At 39.0% G+C, this 19,803-nt stretch overlaps 1 protein-coding gene across 2 annotated transcripts in view; it reads right to left on the reverse strand.

The window, feature by feature from the left end:
* The window catches only part of PIK3R3 (phosphoinositide-3-kinase regulatory subunit 3), a 170,750-nt gene that overhangs the window by 57,656 nt on the left and 93,291 nt on the right, over positions 1-19,803 (reverse strand). For both annotated transcript variants that reach the window (XM_049879176.1, XM_049879175.1), the window contains exons 4-5: positions 18,428-18,608; positions 15,701-15,826 (exon numbers count right to left, since the gene is read on the reverse strand). In XM_049879176.1, the coding sequence (XP_049735133.1) occupies positions 15,701-15,826; positions 18,428-18,608 (307 nt within the window). The remainder of the gene's footprint in view (positions 1-15,700; positions 15,827-18,427; positions 18,609-19,803) is intronic.

The following is a 19,803-nucleotide window of genomic DNA, read 5'->3' on the forward strand; positions in this document are numbered from 1 at the left end:
CCATACCTCACACCATATGAAAAAAAAAAACCCAAAATGGATCAAAGAGGCGGGGCCAAGATGGTGGAATAGACAGATGTCCCAGTGATCCCTCTTACAACAAAGACCCAAAAAATCAAGTGAAACGATTATATTTATAACAACCTAGGAGCCCTGAATATCAAAGGCAAAGTTAGAAAACAGACCAAGTGGCAGGGGGAGAGAGAGGCAGTTCAGAAGCGGAGAAGAGTTGCCGGACCTGAATTACTGGGATCCCTCAGGCACCATTCCTGGGAGTGGCTGTGGCAGGCTGGTGGTAGTGTTTGGCCGCAGTTTCCTCAGGAGAAGCAGCCAGCTGCACAGCCTACTCATACCACCAGAACCAGAGAAGAATGGCACTCTCAGCAAAAGCTAAGTACTTGGTTTATTTTACAGCGCCCCCTGTCCCCAAGCCAGCTTCAGCGGCTGTTAGTTTCCCCGGACCTCATATAGGCCGATTTGAGTGCCCTGAACCATGCTCCCAGCCTTGGAGAAGGAATAAATTCACATCGGGGGAAAAGATAATTTGCCAGCTCCACTAACTGGGGGAGCTCAGGGCAGAAGCAGCTCCTGTCCAGCCGTAAGTGGTCCATGGACTTTGAATACCTATCCCTCTTGCATGGACCTATGTGGGCCTATTTCAGAACAGGCCCTTGCTGGCAGACTGCAACTGTTTAAGCTGTACAGTGGAGAGGTGGGTGTTTGATATTTGACACCGCTTTGCCTATCAAATAGGGTCCTCACCTACCCACAGCAGGTACCTAAGGACTGGTGGCTCCGTTCAGGTCACCCAGCCACCTGCAATAGGGGTCCAAGGATAAGTGGTACCTCCCAGCCCTTACAACCAAAAGCACTGGGTGCCCACGGTCCATCTGCAGAACCCACCCACCTGTACATTCTTGGGAACAGGGACGCGCTTTCCTCAGAGACACTCAGGGGATGGGTCTCAGGCCCCTGCCTGTTGTTTAGAACATTGCCCCCTGCTGCAATCAAATACCAGTACCTACACCAAATACCCCTGCCCCTCTAAGACTATACGACAGAGACTATATCACACACTTGATGATCAGCTACCTGGACACCTGAGCTGAATGCACACAAGAAAAGTGAATGAACTCATGAGCTCATATACCTGATAACAGCTCTAGCCATCTGGTGACAGGACGTCAGAGCTCCAAAGGCAAAAATAATCAAGGTAGCTCACTCAAGCAACCTATTTGGGCAAATCAAAACAAAACAAAGCAAGAAACTAGGATACATTAAGCAAACATAAAATAAGCTAATACAATGACTTATAGATGGCTCAGAGACAACAGTCAATATCAAACCACATAAAGAAACAGACCATGATTGCTTCAACAAGCTCTCAACACAGAGAATCAAAGGATCTTCTGGATGAGGTGCCTTCCTGGAATTACCGGATGCAGAATACCAAAGATTAATATACAGAACTCTTCAAGACATCATAAAGGAGATCAGGCAATATGCAGAACAAGCCAAGGAACACACAGATAAAACAGCAAGAATCCAGAGAGAGACAGCGATCAGAAATTCAGAAGATTAACAATAAAATTACAGGATTAGACAACTCAATAGAAAGTCAGAGAAGCAGAATTGAGCAAGTGGAAGACAGAATTAGTGACCTTGAAGATAAAACACTTGGCACCAATATATTTGAAGAAAAATCAGATAAAAGAATTTAAAAAAATGAAGAAACCTTAAGAATCATGTGGGATTCTATCAAGAGGAATAACCTTGCAGTGATTGCAGTACCAGAGCAGGGAGGAATAACAGAAAATACAGACAGAATTGTGAAAGATTTGTTGGCAGAAAACTTCCCTGATATCGTGAAAGATGAGAAGATACCTATCGAAGATGCTCATCGAACTCCACATAAGAGATTTTAAAAGAAAGTCACCAAGACATATTATAATCAAACTTCCCAAAACCGAAGAGAAAGAGAGAATTTTAAGAGCAGCTAGGGATAAATGAAAAGTCACCTACAAAGGAGAGTCAATAAGAATAAGCTCGGACTACTCGGCAGAGGCCATGCCAACCAAGAATCATATATCCAGCAAAACTGTCTCTCAAATATGAAGGTGAAATTAGGACATTTCCAGATAAACAGAAGTTTAGGGAATTGGTAAAAACAAAAACAAAACTATAAGAAATACTAAAAGGAGTTCTTTGGTTAGAAAATCAATAATATCAGGTACCAACCCAAGACTAGAACACTGGACAGAGCAATCAGATGTTAACCCAGACAGGAAAACCACAAAAATAAATCAAGATTAAAAAATACTCAAAACAGGGTAACAGCGATGTCATTATGTAAAAGAAAACAACATTAAAATAATAAAGAGGGACTAAAAAATTGTAGTCACAGATCTTTCATATGGAGAGGAAGACAAGGCAATATAAAGTAATAACAGTTAGGCTTAAACTTAGAAATATAGGGGTAAATATTAAGGTATCCACCAAGGAGACTAACTATCCTACTAACCAAAATACAAGAAAAAAATAGAGACTCAGAAGAAATAAAATCAACAACAACAAATAAGAGGAAAAGACAATATAAAAACTACTCAGCACAAAGTGGGAAAAAGAAACTGTCAACAACACACAAAAAAAGACATCAAAATCACAGCACTAAACTCATACCTATCCATAATTACTCTGAATGAAAATGGACTAAATGCACCAATAAAGAGACAGAGAGTGGCAGAATGGATTAAAAAACATGATCCATCTATATCCTGCCTACGAGAGACACAAACAAACAAAAACTCAGAGGATGGGAAAAAATACATCAAGCAAACAACAACCAGAAAAGACCAGGAGTGGCAATATTAATTTCTGACAAAATAGACTTTAAAGTTAAATCCACCACGAAGGATAAGGAAGGACACTATATAATCATTAAAGGGACGATACAGCTGGAGGGTATAACCATATTCAATATTTATGCACCCAATGACAGGACTGCAAGATACATAAAACAAACTCTAACAGCATCGAAATGTGAGACAGACACCTCCACGATTATAGTAGGAGACTTCAACACACCACTTTCGGTGAAGGAGAGGACATTCAGAAAGAAGCTCAGTAAAGACATGGAATATCTAAATGCCACATTTAACCAACTTGACCTCACAGACATATACGGAACACTCCACCCAACAGCAACCAACTATACTTTCTTTTCTAGTGCACATGGAACATTCTCTAGAATAGACCACGTATTAGGTCATAAAGCAGACTTAGCAGAATCCAAAACATTGAAATATCACAAAGCATCTTCTCTGACCATAAGACCATAAAGTGGAAATCAATAACAGGAAAAGAAATCAAACACTTGGAAACTGAATAATACCCTGCTCAAAAAAGACTGGATTATAGAAGACATTAAAGATGGAATAAGAAATTCATAGAATCCAATGAGAATGAAAACACTTCCTATCAGAACCTTAGGACCACAGCAAAAGCGGTGCTCAGAGGCCAATTTATATCAATAAATGCACACATCCAAAAAGAAGGGCCAAAATCAAAGAACTATCCCTACAACTTGAACAAATAGAAAGAGAGCAACAAAAGAATCCATCAGGCACCAGAAGAAAACAAATAATAAAAATTAACAGCTGAACTAAATGAAATAGAAAACAGAAAAACAATCCAAAGAATTAACAAGACCAAAAGCTGGTTTTTTGAAAAACTCAACAAAATTGATAAACCATTGGCCAAACTGACAAAAGGAAAACAGGAGAGGAAGCAAATAACCCGAATAAGAAATGAGATGGGCGATATTACAACAGACCCAACTGAAATTAAAAGAATCCTACCAGATTACTACGAAAAACTACACTCAAACAAATTTGAAAACCTAGAAGAAATGGATGAATTCCTAGAAACACACTACCTACCTAAACTAACACAAATAGAGGTAGAACAACTAAATAGACCCATAACAAAAGAAGAGATTGAAAAGGTAATCAAAAAACTCCCAACAAAAAAAAAGCCCTGGTCTGGACAGCTTCACTGCAGAGTTCTACCAAACTTTCAGAGAAGAGTTAACACCACTACTACTAAACGTATTTGAGAACACAGAAAAGGATGGCATACTCCCAAACTCATTCTATGAAGCCAGCATATTCCTGATACGAAAACTATGTAAAGACACCACAAAAAAAGAAAAGTACAGACCTATATCCCTCATGAACTTAGATGCAAAAATCCTCAACAAAATTCTAGCCAATAGAATTCAATAACACATCAAGAAAATAATTTACCATGACCAAGTGGGATTCATACCAGGTACGCAGGGATGGTTCAACATTAGAAAAACAATTAATGGAATTTTTTTATCATATAAATAAAAGACAAGAACCACATGATTTTATCAATTGATGCAGGAGAGGTCAGCACAACTGGACTAACCAAAAGCAAAGAAGTTTCCTGAATAAACTGAACACTTCGAAGGCCAGTGTAGTGGGGGCGGGGGTTTGGGGACCATGGTTTCAGGGGAAACCTAAGTCAATTGGCGTAACAAAATCTATTACGAAAATATTCTGCACCCCACTTTGGAGTGTGGCGTCTGGGGTCTTAAATGCTAGCAAGAGGCCATCTAAGATGCATCAATTGGTATCAACCCACCTGGAGCAAAGGAGAATGAAGAGTACTAAAGACACAAGGTAATTATGAGCCCAAGAGGCAGAAAGAGCCACATAAAGCAGAGACTACCTTAGCCTGAGACCAGAAGAACCAGATGGTTACCGGCTACAACAGATGACTGCCCTGACAGGGAAAACAACAGAGAACCCCTGAGGGAGCAGGAGAGCAGTGGGATGCAGACCCCAAATTCTCATGAAAAGACCAGACTTAATGGTCTGACTGAGACTGGAAGGACCCCAGAGGTCATGGTCCCCAGATCTGTTAGCCCAAGACAGGAACCATTCCCAAAGCCAACTCTTCAGACAGGGATTGGACTGGACTTTTCTATGGGATAGAAAATGATAGTGGTGAAGAATGAGCTTCTTGGATCAAGTAGACACTTGAGACTATCTTGGCATCTCTCGTCTGAAGGGGAAATGAGAGGGTAGAGGGGGTCAGAAGCAGGCCAAACGGACAGGAAAAGAGAGAGTGGAGGGAAGGAGTGTGCTGTCGCATTAGGGGGAAAGCAATTAGGAGTATATAGCAAGGTGTTTATAAATTTTTGTATGAGTCCGACTTGATCTGTAACCTTTCACTGAAAGCACAATGAAAATTTTTTTTAAAAAAATGGATCAAAGACCTAAATATAAAATCTAAAACATTAAAGATCATGGAAGAAAAAATAGGGACAATGCCAGGGACCCTAACATACGGCATAAATAGGATACAAACCGTAACTCAACAATGCATAAACACCAGGTCATCAAAAGACTTCATCAAAAGAGTAAAAAGAGAACCTACAGACTGGGAAGAAAATTCTGGCTACGACATATCTGATAAGAGTCTAATCTCTAAAATCTACGAGATACTACAACACCTCAACAACAAAAGACAAATTATCCAATTAAAAAATGGACAAAGGATATGAACAGATACTTCACCAAAGAAGACATTCAGGCAGCTAACAGACATATGAGGAAATGCTTGTGATCATTAGCCACTAAAGAAATGCAAATCAAAATTACACTGAGATACCATCTCATCTTGACAATACTGGCACTAAGCCAAAAAAACACAAAATAACAAATGTTGGGGAGGCTATGGGGAGACTGGAACTCTGTACTGCTGTACAGACAGCGTCACACTGTGGGGGCTTCTGTGTTGCTGTGATACTGGGAGCTATGCCACTGGTACTGAAATACCAGCAGGGTTACCCATAGTGGACAGGTTTCAGCTGAGCTTCCAGACTAAGACAGACTAGGAAGAAAGACCTGGCAGTCTACTCCTGAAAAGAATTAGCCAGTGAAAACCTTATGAATAGGAGCAGAACGCTGTCCAATATATTGCCAGAAGATGAGCTCCTCAGGTTGGAAGTCACTCAAAATACAACTGGGGAAGAGCTGCCTCCTCAAAGTAGAGTTGACCTTAATAATATGCATGAAGTCAAGCTTTCAGGACACTTCTTTTCTAATGTGGCACAATTCAAAATGAGAAGCAACAGCTGCGAGCATCCATTAATAATCAGAACTTGGAATGTATAAACTATCAATCTAGGAAAATTAGAAATCATCAAAAATGAAATAGAATGCATAAAAATCAATATCCTAGGTGTTAGTGAGCTGAAATGGACTGGTATTGGTCATTTTGAATCAGACAATCATAGGCCTCCCCGCTCCCGCTGCCGTCGTGTCAATTCCGACTCATAGCGACCCTATAGGACAGAGTAGAACTGCCCCATAGAGTTTTCAAGGAGTGCCTGGCAGATTCAAACTACCCACCTTTTGGCTAGCTGCCGTGGCACTTAACCACTAAGCCACCAGGGTTTCCATCATAGGCCTACTATGTTGTAAATGACAACTTGAAAAGGAATGGTGTTGCATTCGTCATCAAAAAGAACCTTTCAAGATCTATCGTACAAGGCTGTCACTGATAAGCTAATATCCATATGCCTACAAGGAAGACCAGTTAATCTGACTATTACTCAAATTTACGCACCAACCACTAAGGCCAAAGATGAAGAAACTGAAGATTTTTATCAACTTCTGCAATCTGAAATTGATCAAACATGCAATCAGTATGCATTGGTAATTACTGCTGACAGGAATTCGAAAGTTGAAAACAAAAGAGGAGGATCAGTAGTTGGAAAATATGGCCTCGGTGACAGAAATGGTGCCAGAGGTCGTGTGATTGAATTTTGCAAGACCAACAATTTCTTCATTGCAAATACCTTTTTTCACCAACATTGCAAATACCATTTCTGACCAACATAAACGGCACCTATATACATGGACCTCACCAGATGGAATACACTGAATCAAGTTGACTGTATCTGTGGAAAGAGATGATGGAAAAGCTCAGTATCATCAGTCAGAACAAGGCCAGGGGGCCGAATGCAGATCAGACCGTCAATTACTCATACGCAAGTTCAAACTGAAACTGAAGAAAATCAGAACAAGTTCTCAAGAGCCAAAGTACAGCCTTGAGTATATCCCACCTGAATTTAGAGACCATCTGAAGAACAGATTTGACACACTGAACACTAACAACAGAAAACCAGACGAGTTATGGAATGACACCACAGACATCCTACATGAAGAAAGCAAGAGGTCATTAAAAAGACAGAAAAGAAAGAAAAGACTTAAACGCATGCCAGAAGAGACTCTGAAACTTGCTCTTGAATGTCGAGTAGCTAAAGCAGAAGGAAAAAATGGAAGTAAAAGAGGTGAATAGAAGATTTCTAAGGATAGCTCGAGAAGACAAAGTATTATAATGACATGTGCAAAGACCTCTAGATGGAAAACCAAAAGGGAAGAACACACTAAGCATTTCTCAAGCTGAAAGAACTGAACAAAAGAATTCAAGCCTCAAGTTGCAATAGTGAAGGATTCTACAGGGAAAATATTAAACAATGCAGGAAGCATCAAAAGAAGATGGAAGGAATACAGCGAGTCAATATACAAAAAAGAATGGGTCGACATTCAACCATTTTAGGAGGTAACATATGATCAGGAACTGATGGTACTGAAGGAAGAAGTCCAAGCTGCACTGAAGGCACTGGCGAAAAACAAGGCTCCGGGAACTGACAGAATACCAATTGAGATGTTTCAACAAACGGATGCAAAACTGGAAGTGCTCACTCATCTACGCCAAGAAATTTGGAAGACAGCTACCTGGCCAACTGACTGGAAGAGATACGTATTTATGCCTATTCCCAAGAAAGGTGTTCCAACCAATGCGGAAATTATCGAACAATATCACCAATAACACATGCAAGCAAAATTTTGCTGAAGATCATCCAAAAGTGGCTGCAGCAGTATATTGACAGGGAACTGCCAGGAATTCAAGCTGGATTTAGAAGAGGTTGTGGAACCAGGGATATCATTGCTGATGTCAGATGGATCCCAGGTGAAAGGAGAGAATACCAGAAAGATGTTTACCTGTGTTTTATTGACTATGCTCAGGCTTCAACTGTGTAGATCATAACAAATTACGGATAACATTGTGGAGAATGAGAATTCTAGAACACGGGGATACTGCATGGTCTAAAGTCAGGAAGGTGTGCATTAGGGTTGTATCCTTTCACCATACCTATTCAATCTGTATGCTGAGCCAATAATCTCAGAAGCTGGACCATATGAAGAAGAATGGGTTCTCAGAATTGGAGGATGGCTCATTAACAACCTGTGTAATGCAGATGACACACCTTTCTTGCTGAAAGTGAGGAGGACTTGAAGCACTTATTGATGAAGATCAAAGACCACAGCCTTCAGTATAGATTACACCACAACATAAAGAAAACAAAAATCTTCACAATTGGACCAATAAGCAACATCATGATAAACGGAGAGGAGATTGAGGTTGTCAAGGATTTCATTTTCCTTGGATCTACAACCAACACCCATGGAAGTAGCAGTCAAGAAGGCAAAAGATGCACTGCATTGGGCAAATCGCTGGAAGAGACTCTTTAAAGTGTTAAAAAGCAAGGATGTCACCTTAAGGACTATGCTGCACATGACCCAAGCCGTGGTGTTTTCAACCGCATCATACGCATGCGAAAACTAAACAATGAATAAGAAAGACGGAAGAAGAATTGATGCCCTCGAACTGTGGTGCTGGAGAAACATAAAGAATATACCATTGTTATAGATTGAATCATGTCCCCCCAAAAATGTGTGTATTAACATTGTTAGGCCATGCTTCCCAGTATTTTGTGGTTGTCTTCCACTTTGTGATCGTAATTTTATATTAAAGAAGATTAGCGTGGGATTGTAACACCACCCTTACCCAAGTCACCTCCCTGGTCCAAAGCAAAGGGAGTTTCCCTGAGGGTGTGGCCTGCACCACCTTTTATCTCTCAAGAGATAAAAGGAAAGGGAGGTAAGCAGAGAGTTGGGGACCTCATACCACCAAGAAAGCAGAACCAAGAAAGGAGCAAAGCGCATCCTTTGGAAGCGGGGTCCCTAAGCCTGAGAAGCTCCTCGACCAGTGGAAGATTGAGGACAAGGACCTTCCTCCAGAGCTGACAGAGAGAGAAGCCTTCCCCTGGAGCTGACACCCTGAATTTGTGGAGTTTTAGCCTACTTTACTGTGAGAAAATGTATTTCTCTTTGTTGAAGCCATCCACTTGTGGTATTTCTGTTATAACAGCACTAGATGACTAAGACAACCATGGACTGCCAAAAGAACAAACAAATCTGTCTTGGAAGAAGTACAACCAGAACACTCATTAGAAGCAAGAATAGCAAGGCAACATCTCAAATACTTTGGACATGTTATCAGGAGGGATCAGTCCCTGGAGAAGGACATCACGCCTTGTAAAGTAGAGGGTCACTGAAAAAGAGAAAGGCTCTCAACGAGATGGACTGACACAGTGGCTGCAACAATGGGTTCAAGCATAGTAACAATTGCGAGGATGGCGCAGGACTAGGCAGTTTTTCATTCTGTTGTATATAGGGTCGCTATGAGTCACAACTCAATGGCACCTAACAACAACAACATGTACTGCTGGAGGGAATGTAAAATAGTACAACCACTTTGGAGAACAATATGGAGCTTCCTTAAAAAGCTAGAAATAGAAATCTAGCAATCTCATTCCTAGGAACATATCCTAGAGAAATCAGACCTATAACAGGAACAGACATATGCACACCCATGTTCACTGCAGTATTAATCACAACAGCAAAAAGATGGGAACAACCTAACTGCTCACCAACAGATGAATGGATAAACAAATTACATACACACAATGGAATACTATGTAACGTTAAAGAACGATGATGAATCCATGAAACATCTCACAAACATGGATAAATCTGGAGGGCATTATGCTGAGTGAAATAAGTCAATCACAAAAGGAAAAATATTGTATGAGACCACTAGTATAAGAACTCAAGGAAAGGTTTACACAGAAAAAAGCATTCTTTGGTGGTTATAAGGGTATGGAGGGAAGGGGAAGGGAAATCAACTAACTAGATAGTAGACAAGTGTCAACTTCAGTAAAAGAAAGGACAGTGCACAATACAGGGGCGGTCAACAGAACTTAACCAAACCAAAAGCATAGAAGTTTCCTTTTGCTAGGTGCCATCGAGTCTTCTCTGGCTCACAGCAACCCTATGTACAATAGAAGGAAATGTTTTCACTGACCCTCTGCTTTACCAAGCATGATGTCTTTCTCCAGGGACTGATCCCTCCTGATAACATGTCTAAGAAGCTTCTTAGACACATTCAAACATTTTGAGGGACTGAGCAGCGGGGCCAGGGGCTGAGAGCCACAGTCTCAGAGGACATCTAGTTCAACTGGCCTAACACAGTTCATAAAGAAAATGTTCTACATCCCACGTTGGTGAGTAGCATCTGGGGTCTTAAAAGCTTGCGAGTGGCCATCTAAGATACATCTATTGGTCACATCCCATCCAGATCAAAGGAGAACGAAGAAAACCAAAGATACAAGGAAAACATTAGCCCCAAGGACTAAATGGCCACATGAACTACAGCCTCCACCAGCCTGAGACCAGAAGAACTAGCTGGTGCCCAACTACTACCTCCAAGCTCTGCCAGGGATCACAACAGAGAGTCCCAGACAGAGTGGGAGAAACATGTAAAACATAATTCAAATTCACGAAAAAAGACTGGACTTACTAGTCAGACAGAGACTGGAGGAACCTCTGAGATTATGGCCCCTGGACGTTCTGCTAACCCAGAACTGAAACCACTTCCAAAGCCTACTTTCCAGACAAAGATTAGACAGGCCTATAAAACAAATAATAACACACGCGAGGACAGTGCTTTTTAGTTCAACCAAACATACAAGACCAAATAGACAATGCCTATCCAAAACTAAGATGAGAAGGCAGGAAAAACAGGAACTGGACGAATGCCAAAGGAAACCCAGGGTGGAAAGGGGAGTGTGTTGTCACGTTGTAGGGACTGTAACCCATGTCACAAAACAGTATGTGTATAAATTTTTGAATGAGAAATTAACTAGCTGTAAACTTGCACCTAACGCACAATTAAAAAATAAAAAAACATTAGATAAGAAGTTTAGCAGGCAGTGACTTCATGTTAATGAGGGAGCAACAACTCAGAAAAGGAGGGTGAGAATGGCTGCACAACTCAAAGAATGTAATCAATGTCACTAAACTGACATGTAGAAAAAAAGACAAGAGGCTGTTTAAGGCATGTACTTTAATACTGAATTGTGGGGTTGATAATATATGTAGATGTAACATATATGACAACAATTAGGAGGTGGGAATGGAATGATATAGTTGCAAGGTTCTTAAATTTACATGAAGTGGTACAATACAAACTCTATAAACTACGATAAATTAAGAATGCAAACTGTAATCCCTAGAGTAACTACCTTAAAAAAAAAAAAAGAGGTATAGCTAAAAAGTCAAATGAGAAATTAAAATGGAGTAATAAAAATACTTGACAGACCAAAAAGACAGTGAAAGTGTTACAGAGAAACAATAGATAAAACGAATAACAAAATGGTAATCATAAACCCAACCATATCAATAATTATAATACAAATGGATTACACACTCCAATTAAAAGGCAGAGATTGTCAAGATGGGTATTAAAAGCAACACCCAACTATATACTGAGACTATATACTGTCCATAAGAGATGCACTTTAAATATGAAGACACAAATAGATCGAAAGTAAAAGGACAGAAAAAGGTATATCACCCAAATAGTAAGCTTATGAATGCTGGTGTGGCTGTATCAGACAAAGGAGACTTAAAGACAAGGAGGATTACAAATATATAGAGAGGAATATTTCATGATAAAGGGGTAAACTTACCTGGAATGTGTAAGCACAGAAGAATTTCAACATACATAAGGCAAAAACCGACAAAACCATAAGGAGAAATAGACAAATCTATAATCATAACTGGAAATTTTAAGACTCCCTCTCAATAACAACTAGCAAAAAAAAAAAAAAATCACTAAAGATACAGAAGATCTGAATGACATTATCAACCACCTTGACCTAACTAATATTTTTAGAACACTATAGCTAACTGGGCGCCCTGGTGGTACAGTGGTTAAGAGCTATGGCTGCTAACCAAAAGTTCGGCAGTTTGAATCTACCAGCTGCTCCCTGGAAACCCTGTGGGGCAGTTCTAGCCTGTCCAATAGGGTCACTATGAGTAGGAACTGACTTGATGGCATTGGGTTTGGTTTGGATTTTTTTTGGTATGCCTAACTGAGCCCTGGTGGCGCAGTGGTTAAGCGCTCCGCTGCTAACCAAAAGATCGGCAGTCTGAACCCGCAAGCTGCTCTATGGAAAAAAAAATGTGGCAGTCTGCTTCCATAAAGATTTACAGGATTGGAAACCCTATGGGGCAGTTCTGCTCTGTCCTATAGAGTCGCTATGAATCGGAATTGACTCGAAGGTAATGAGTTTGTTTTTTTTTTTTTTTTAGTACCTAACAAGTACAGAATACTTAGTCAAGCACATGGGAAGTTTACCAAGATAGATATATGCTTGATCATAAAATAAGTCTCAATAAATTTCAAAAGACTATAACCTTAAAGATTATGTTCTCTGACTACAACAAAATTAAAATAGAAATAAAATACCTGGAAAAGCCTCAACACTTAGAAACTGAACAACATAATTCTAAAAAAGAACACATAAGTCAAATTAGAAATCACAAGCAAAATTAGAAAATATTTAAAACTGAACGATACTGAAAGTGTATATTAGAAAATAAGAAATTCTTAAAAATCAATGAGCAAAGTTTTCATCTTAAGAAACTAGAAAAAGAAGAACAAATTAACTGAAAGAAAATCATAGAGATGAGGGCAGAAATCCATAAAATAGAAAACAAATAATAAAAAAAATCCACTATCTTTATCTACTAAAAAGGATTCAAGCAAGTTACTGTTGCACCACTGTGGGGTGACAGTATGCCAAACCTACGACACCTATCCTTTTAATCACTTGGAACTTAATAGAATCAACATGGTCTAAGGTTTCCATAAATCATTTGATATCCAAAGTAATAACTTGTGTTTCAAGACACCCTGTGTGATGGATTGAATTGTGACCCCAAAAAATATCTGTCAACTTGGCTAGGATATGATTCCCAGTATTGTGTGACTGTTCACCATTTTGTCATCTGATGTGATTTTCCTATGTGTTGTAAATCCTACTCCTATGATGTTAACGGAAACCCTGGTGGCGTACTGGTTAAGTGCCACAGCTGCTAACCAAAGGGTTGGCAGTTCAAATCTGCCAGGCGCTCCTTGGAAACTCTATGAGGGCAGTTCTACTCTGTCCTATAGGGTCGCTATGAGTCGGAATCGACTCGACGGCACTGGGTTTGGTTTTGTTTTTTTTTTTTATGATGTTAACGAGGTGGGATTATCAGAAGTTATGTTAATGAGGCAAGACTCAATCTACAAGATTAGATCGTGTCTTAAACCAATCTATTTTTTCTTATTGTGCTTTAAGTGAAAGTTTACAAACCAAGTCACTCTCTCATACAAAAACTTATATATACCTTGCTATATACTCCTAGTTGCTCTCCCTCTAATACAGCACGCTCCTTCCCTCTACTCTCTATTTTCGTGTCTATTCGGCCAGCTTCTGACCCCCTCTGCCCTCTCATCTCCCGTACAGACAGGAGCTGCCCACATAGTCTCGTGTGTCTACTTGATCCAAGAAGCTCACTCTTCACCAGTACCATTTTCTATCCCATAGTCCAGTCCAACCCTTGTCTGAAGAGTTGGATTTGGGAATAAACCAATCTCTTTTGAGATATAAAAGAGAGAAGCCAGAAGAGAGACAGGAGGACCTCATACCACCAAGAAACGGAGCTGGGAGAAGAGTGTGTCCTTTGACCTGGGGTCCCTGTGCTGACATGCTGCTCAACAGTGGAAGATTGATGACAAGGACCTTCCCTCCAGAGCCAACAGAGACAGAAAGCATTCCCCTGGAGCTGGTACCCTGGATTCAGACTTCTAGCCTTCTAGACTGTGAGGGAATAAATTTTTCTTTGTTAAAGCCATCCACTTGTGGTATTTCTATTGTAGCAGCACTAGAGAGCTAAGACACCCTGCTAACTCAGAACTGAAGTCTACCGTTCAGCCGGAGATTAGACAGGCCTATAAAACAAACAATAACACACATGAGGAACGTGCTTCTTTGTTCAATCAAGCCTGTGAGACCAAATGGGCAACACCTGCCTAAAACCAAAGATGAGAAGGCAGGAAGGGACAGGAACACTGGACAAATGGAAACAGGGAACCCGGGGCGGAAAGGGGGGGAGTGCTGACACATTGTAGGAATTGCAACCAATGTCACGAAATAATTTGTGTATAGATTTTTAAATGAGAAAGTAATTTGCACTGTAAAATTCCACCTAAAGTACGATAATTTTTTTTAAAAAGAGACTACATGAGAAACCCAGTTAAACATATTTTTTTAAGTGACTACTAACCCTAAGATTTCAAATGAAGATAACATACCTTCATCAAAATTCCCAGCACCTTTTATATACCCTGTAACAACTTAGGGCAAATTAATCCAAGTCTAACTAAAAAGAATAAAATTAGGAATAGAAATATGGAGATCTAGAAAAAGAATCATATTATTCTTCAGAATTTTGCTGTATATCAAAAATGCAATAAAAGAAATACAGTGATTATTAGGGTTTATGATCTAAAAAGAACTGTAGTAGTGGTCCCACAATTTCTATTCATTCCTTATTTCTCAGTAATAGAACCTCCAAATATTAGTTGGGTACAGCTGACCAAATAAAGGCTACATTTCCCAGCCTCCTCTGCAGCTGTGACCATGTGACTAAGTTCTAGACAACGGGATGAAAGTGGAAGCAGTATGTTCTCCTTTAAAAACAGCAAACACTCCTTTCTCCTTCCCATTCTTTCTTTCTGTTTACTAGAACATGGTTGTGATGGCTGATGCTGGAGTAGCCAACTTCTACAGATAGCAAAGTATTAAGTCCTATGCCTTGATGACTACAGTTGCCATAACACCCAACCCTGCCTATATATATATATATATATATATATATATATGCATGAAAGAAAAATGAATTTCATCTGAAGTCTTTGTTATTGTTATTTTTGGTCGCTTGCAGTGAAACCTAATCCTAGTTAATACTGCTGTTATTGTTAGGTGCCATCCAGTCAGTTCCGACTCACAGCGACCCTGTCTATGTACAACAGAATGAGGCACTGCCCGCTCCTGCACCATACTCATGACCGCTGTTATGCTTGAGTCCATTGTTGTAGCCACTGTGTCAACCCACCTCGTTGAGGGTCTTTCTCTTTTTCAATGACCATCTACTTTACCAAGCATGTTGTCCTTCTCCAGGGCGAATATAAAATATATCTTTAACCAATAAAAAAAAGCAATTTCTGAATGGCAAAAAATTTTATAGCATCCAAGTCTAAAAAAACGGTTTAAGACAGCTAAAAAATCATCTGGTGAATTACAGAAATATGACATAACTGTAACATTGCATACTTATGGACCAAACAACAAAAATATACTAACCTGGGATGTCCTAGTATATTCCTCATACAGCCTGTCATACTCTTTACTTTTTTCCTGATACTGAGAGTGATATTCTTGCAGTTTTTTACCTACCGCATCAATGTTATCTTCTTTTACCAACTGATCCTATACAGATAAACAAGAAAAGTAGAGAATGTTAATTCTGACATGAATTTTTCTACATCTATTTATTTTAAAATTGTTTGTAATTCTGCTATAGAAGTTTAAGCCACTGTAGTGATATCAAGCATGCAAAAGCACTAAATCCTTTTGTTAATCCTAAGATCAGTCTTTGGAGCACATCAAAATAGTTCAACATTTTAAAAATTAAAAATGAAGTATAAATGGAAAACAAACAGAAATATATTTTTTATACTTTCATTTTTGTTGTTGTTTAGAATTACACAGAACATACACCAATTCAACAATTTCTACATGTACGGTTCAGCGACGCAGATTACATTCTTCAAGTTGTGCGACCATTCTCACCCTCCTTTTCCAAGTTGTTCCTCCCACATTAACATAAACTCACTGCCCCCTAAGTTTCCCATTTAATCTTTCAAGTTGCTGTTGTCAATTTGATCCCATATAGAGAAATCTTAAATGAGCACAGTGCTCAAGGCAGACATTCTTTACTAGTCGAGTTAAGCTATTATTTGGTTTAAAAGAAGACCTCAGGGGATATTTTTGGTTTAAGGTTAAAGTTTAAAGATTATCTCAGAGCAAGTTTCCGAAGTTCAAATAGCCTCCATGGCTCCAAGAAGTCTGGAGTCCATCAAAATGTGAAATTCTGTTCTGCATTTCCCCCCTTTTGATCAGAATTTTGTCCATAAAATCTTTGAGCAAATGTTCAGTAATGGTAAACAAGCATCCAGTTCTTCTGGTATCATGGTAAAAGAGGCAGTTCTTCATGGAGGCAATTAGCCACACATTCCTTTTACTCCTATTCCTGACTCCCCTTCCTCTGTTGTGCCAGGCAAATAAAGACCAGTTCTGTGTCTTGGATGACTGCCTACAAGCTTTTAAGACCCCAGGCACTACACAAGGAACTAGGAGGTAGAACAGAAACACTAAACACAATATTCCGCCAGTTAACTGCGATGTCCCATGAAACCATGATCCTAAACCTCCAAACCAAGGAACCAAATCCCATGAGGTGTTTGGTTGTACATAAGCAGCCTCAGCAGCTACTTTTTTTTGTTGTTGATCTTGTAAATACACGTGTCACACAGCTTTTGCCAATTCAGCTTTTTATAGGTGTACAACTTATCGACAGGAATTGCAATAACTGGGTGTACAACCCTATCCTTCATCAGTGTGATTTCTCCATCACTGTAAAATGAAACTCAGTATTAACCACCCCCATTTACCTCTCCCCCCGGCCCCTGGTAACCACTATAAACGTTGGTCTCTATACATTTCCCTGTTGTCTTTTATACAAGCGAGGACATATAATATTTGTCCTTTTGTGATTGACTTACTTCACTCAGCATAATGTCTTCAAGCTCCATCTATATTGTAGCATGTATCAAGACTTTGGAGCACTGGTAGTGCACCAGTTAAGCACTCAACTGCTAACCGAAAGGTTGGCAATTCAAAACCACCAGGTGCTCCACAGGAGAAAGATGTGGCAGTCTGTTTTCCTACAGATTTACAATCTTGGAAACCTCATCTAGTAGTTCTACTGTGTCCTTATAGGGTCACCATGAGTCAGAATCAACTCAACAGCAATGAGTTATATGGGTTATCAAGATTTCATTTCTCCTATTAGCTGAGTAGTATTCCATTGTATGTATGTACCACATTTTGTTTATCCATTTATCCTATGATGGGCATTTAGGTTGTTTCCACCTTTTGGCTATTGCTAGTAGTATTACCATGAACTCGCTGTTTGAGTCTCTGCTTTCAAGGAGTGAAATTGTTGGGTCACATGGTAGTTCTATTTTTACTTTTTTTTTTTGAGGAGCCACTACACTGTTTTCCACAATGGTTGTACTATTTTGCATTCCCACCAGCAATGGATAAGGGTTCCAATTTCCCTACGTCTTCATGAACATTTGCTATTTTGTTTAGCTTCGTTTTTTTATCTTAGCCAGCCTAGTGGGAGTGAAATGGTATCTCACTGTGGTTTCAATTTACATCTCTCTGATGGCGAGTGAAGGAGCCCTGGTGGTGCGGTAGTTAAAATACTAGGCTGCTAACCAGAAGTTCGATGGTTCAAACCCACCAGATGTGGCAGTCTGCTTCTATAAAGATTTACAGCTTCAGAAACCCTATGGGGCCATTCTACTCTGTCCTATATAGGGTTGCTATGAGTCAGAATCAACTCGACGGCAGCGGGTTTTAGTTTTGGATGGCTAGTGATGTTAAGCATCTTTTCATGTGTTTGGTAGTCATCTGAATGTCCACTTTGGTGAAATGTCTATTCAAGTCCTTCGCCCATGTTGTGAATGGGTTATTTGTCATTTTGTTGTTAACAGAAATATTTTTATATAAGGGTAATAAATACATGCAGTAAGCTATTAAGGAAAGGTAGCCACAACATAAGTTCCAAAAAATATTGTAAGTTGTTAGGGTACAAAACATAAAACTACCAGATTTCTTTTTTTTTTTTAAATGGAAAAGCCTGGTAAATTATAATCAAATGATGATTTGATTATAATTATAATTAAAATGATGTTAAATAATGGCTTACTCAGTAGCTATCAAGAATTTCTGTAATCATACCTGTTGGTATCTGGACACTGGGTACATCAGCTTCACATCAAGTTTGGGATTGTACTGAGCAAGAGATTCATGATGATAGTGGTTAATGAGCTCCACCACAGAATTAAATGTCAGAGGATCAGAAAAGCCATATTTACCATCCCGATGATAGATCTTTATTAACTTATTATTGCCTCCCTTCCTGTGAACAAGAAAACATCAGCTGGAGATATTTTCCCAAAAAATTCTAATAAAGTATCATATGGAGATGATAAAGCTTGGTGTCACATAAAAAACAAGTTTTACTTGAGGTGAAAGGCATATATAATTATATGCATAAAATACATGTCTTATATTATTTCCAAATTATTTCTTTTGCCCTTAAAATACCCTGGTTTCACAGAATCAGTATCAACAAATTTAGCATAAATAATCACTTCAGAAAAATAACTAAGACAGTAGTAAACTGAATCTTTTCCTTATTGTCGGATGAATTTTCTAATTTAAATTCTATCAATATTTTTTCAGGGGAGGATAGAGACAATTTCTTTAGGGCCTAAAGATACGTGGAAGTACGACCTTATAGGGAAGCAGAAACCATCTCTATATGAAGGGGGATGATAAACATTTGTTATACAATCACCAACCCACTCAAGGTTTTATTGTTAATGCCCAAACATAATGAAGCTTCTTGAATGATTTATAACTGAGTAATTGATCTAGCACCTTACATTATTTTGTCTTTTATGGTTGCTTATAATTCTCAGAAATGAACACATATTTAGGCCATCACAACGTGTGGATGATTCAAATATCATTCAACTATTTTACAAAGTATAGCTTTGGAAGTGCCATGCATATTAGATGTGTGTAATCTGATGCTTGAATAGTTCAGAACACCTTTGTTTACTGAGTCATATCCAAATGGTCCCTTAAAAGATAATTTATAACCAAAGCTTAAAATTATACTGTTTTTAAAATTCCAAAAGGTATAATCTAAAACCACAGCAGATTGATTCCTTATATCATAGCAAAATACTGCACCATTCCCATTTGACTCTTCCTGCATACAAACTTAATGAAAAAAAAAAGAGATATGCCTATGCATTTCTTTAAGCCATGCTATTATACATGATAAATGAGGCAGTAGAATTTGTGAAAGATCAAATATAATGGGTTTGAACCTATGGATTGATTTAAATTAAACAGAGCTTAGAGGTCAGTATTTATATGAATGATGGACTATTCCTATAAAACGTACATTAGAACGACCACCTAATCATATGCAGTTACTATGAATATATATACCCACACACATTCACATAAATGCAAGCTGGTCTCTCTGCCAGAAAAAGTTAAAAGGGCATTAATTCAGTCAAAAAAAAACTTATTGCCTA

Source organism: Elephas maximus, chromosome 3 (genome assembly GCF_024166365.1).
Source record: "Elephas maximus indicus isolate mEleMax1 chromosome 3, mEleMax1 primary haplotype, whole genome shotgun sequence".
In the NCBI taxonomy this organism is placed as follows: Eukaryota; Metazoa; Chordata; class Mammalia; order Proboscidea; family Elephantidae; genus Elephas; species Elephas maximus.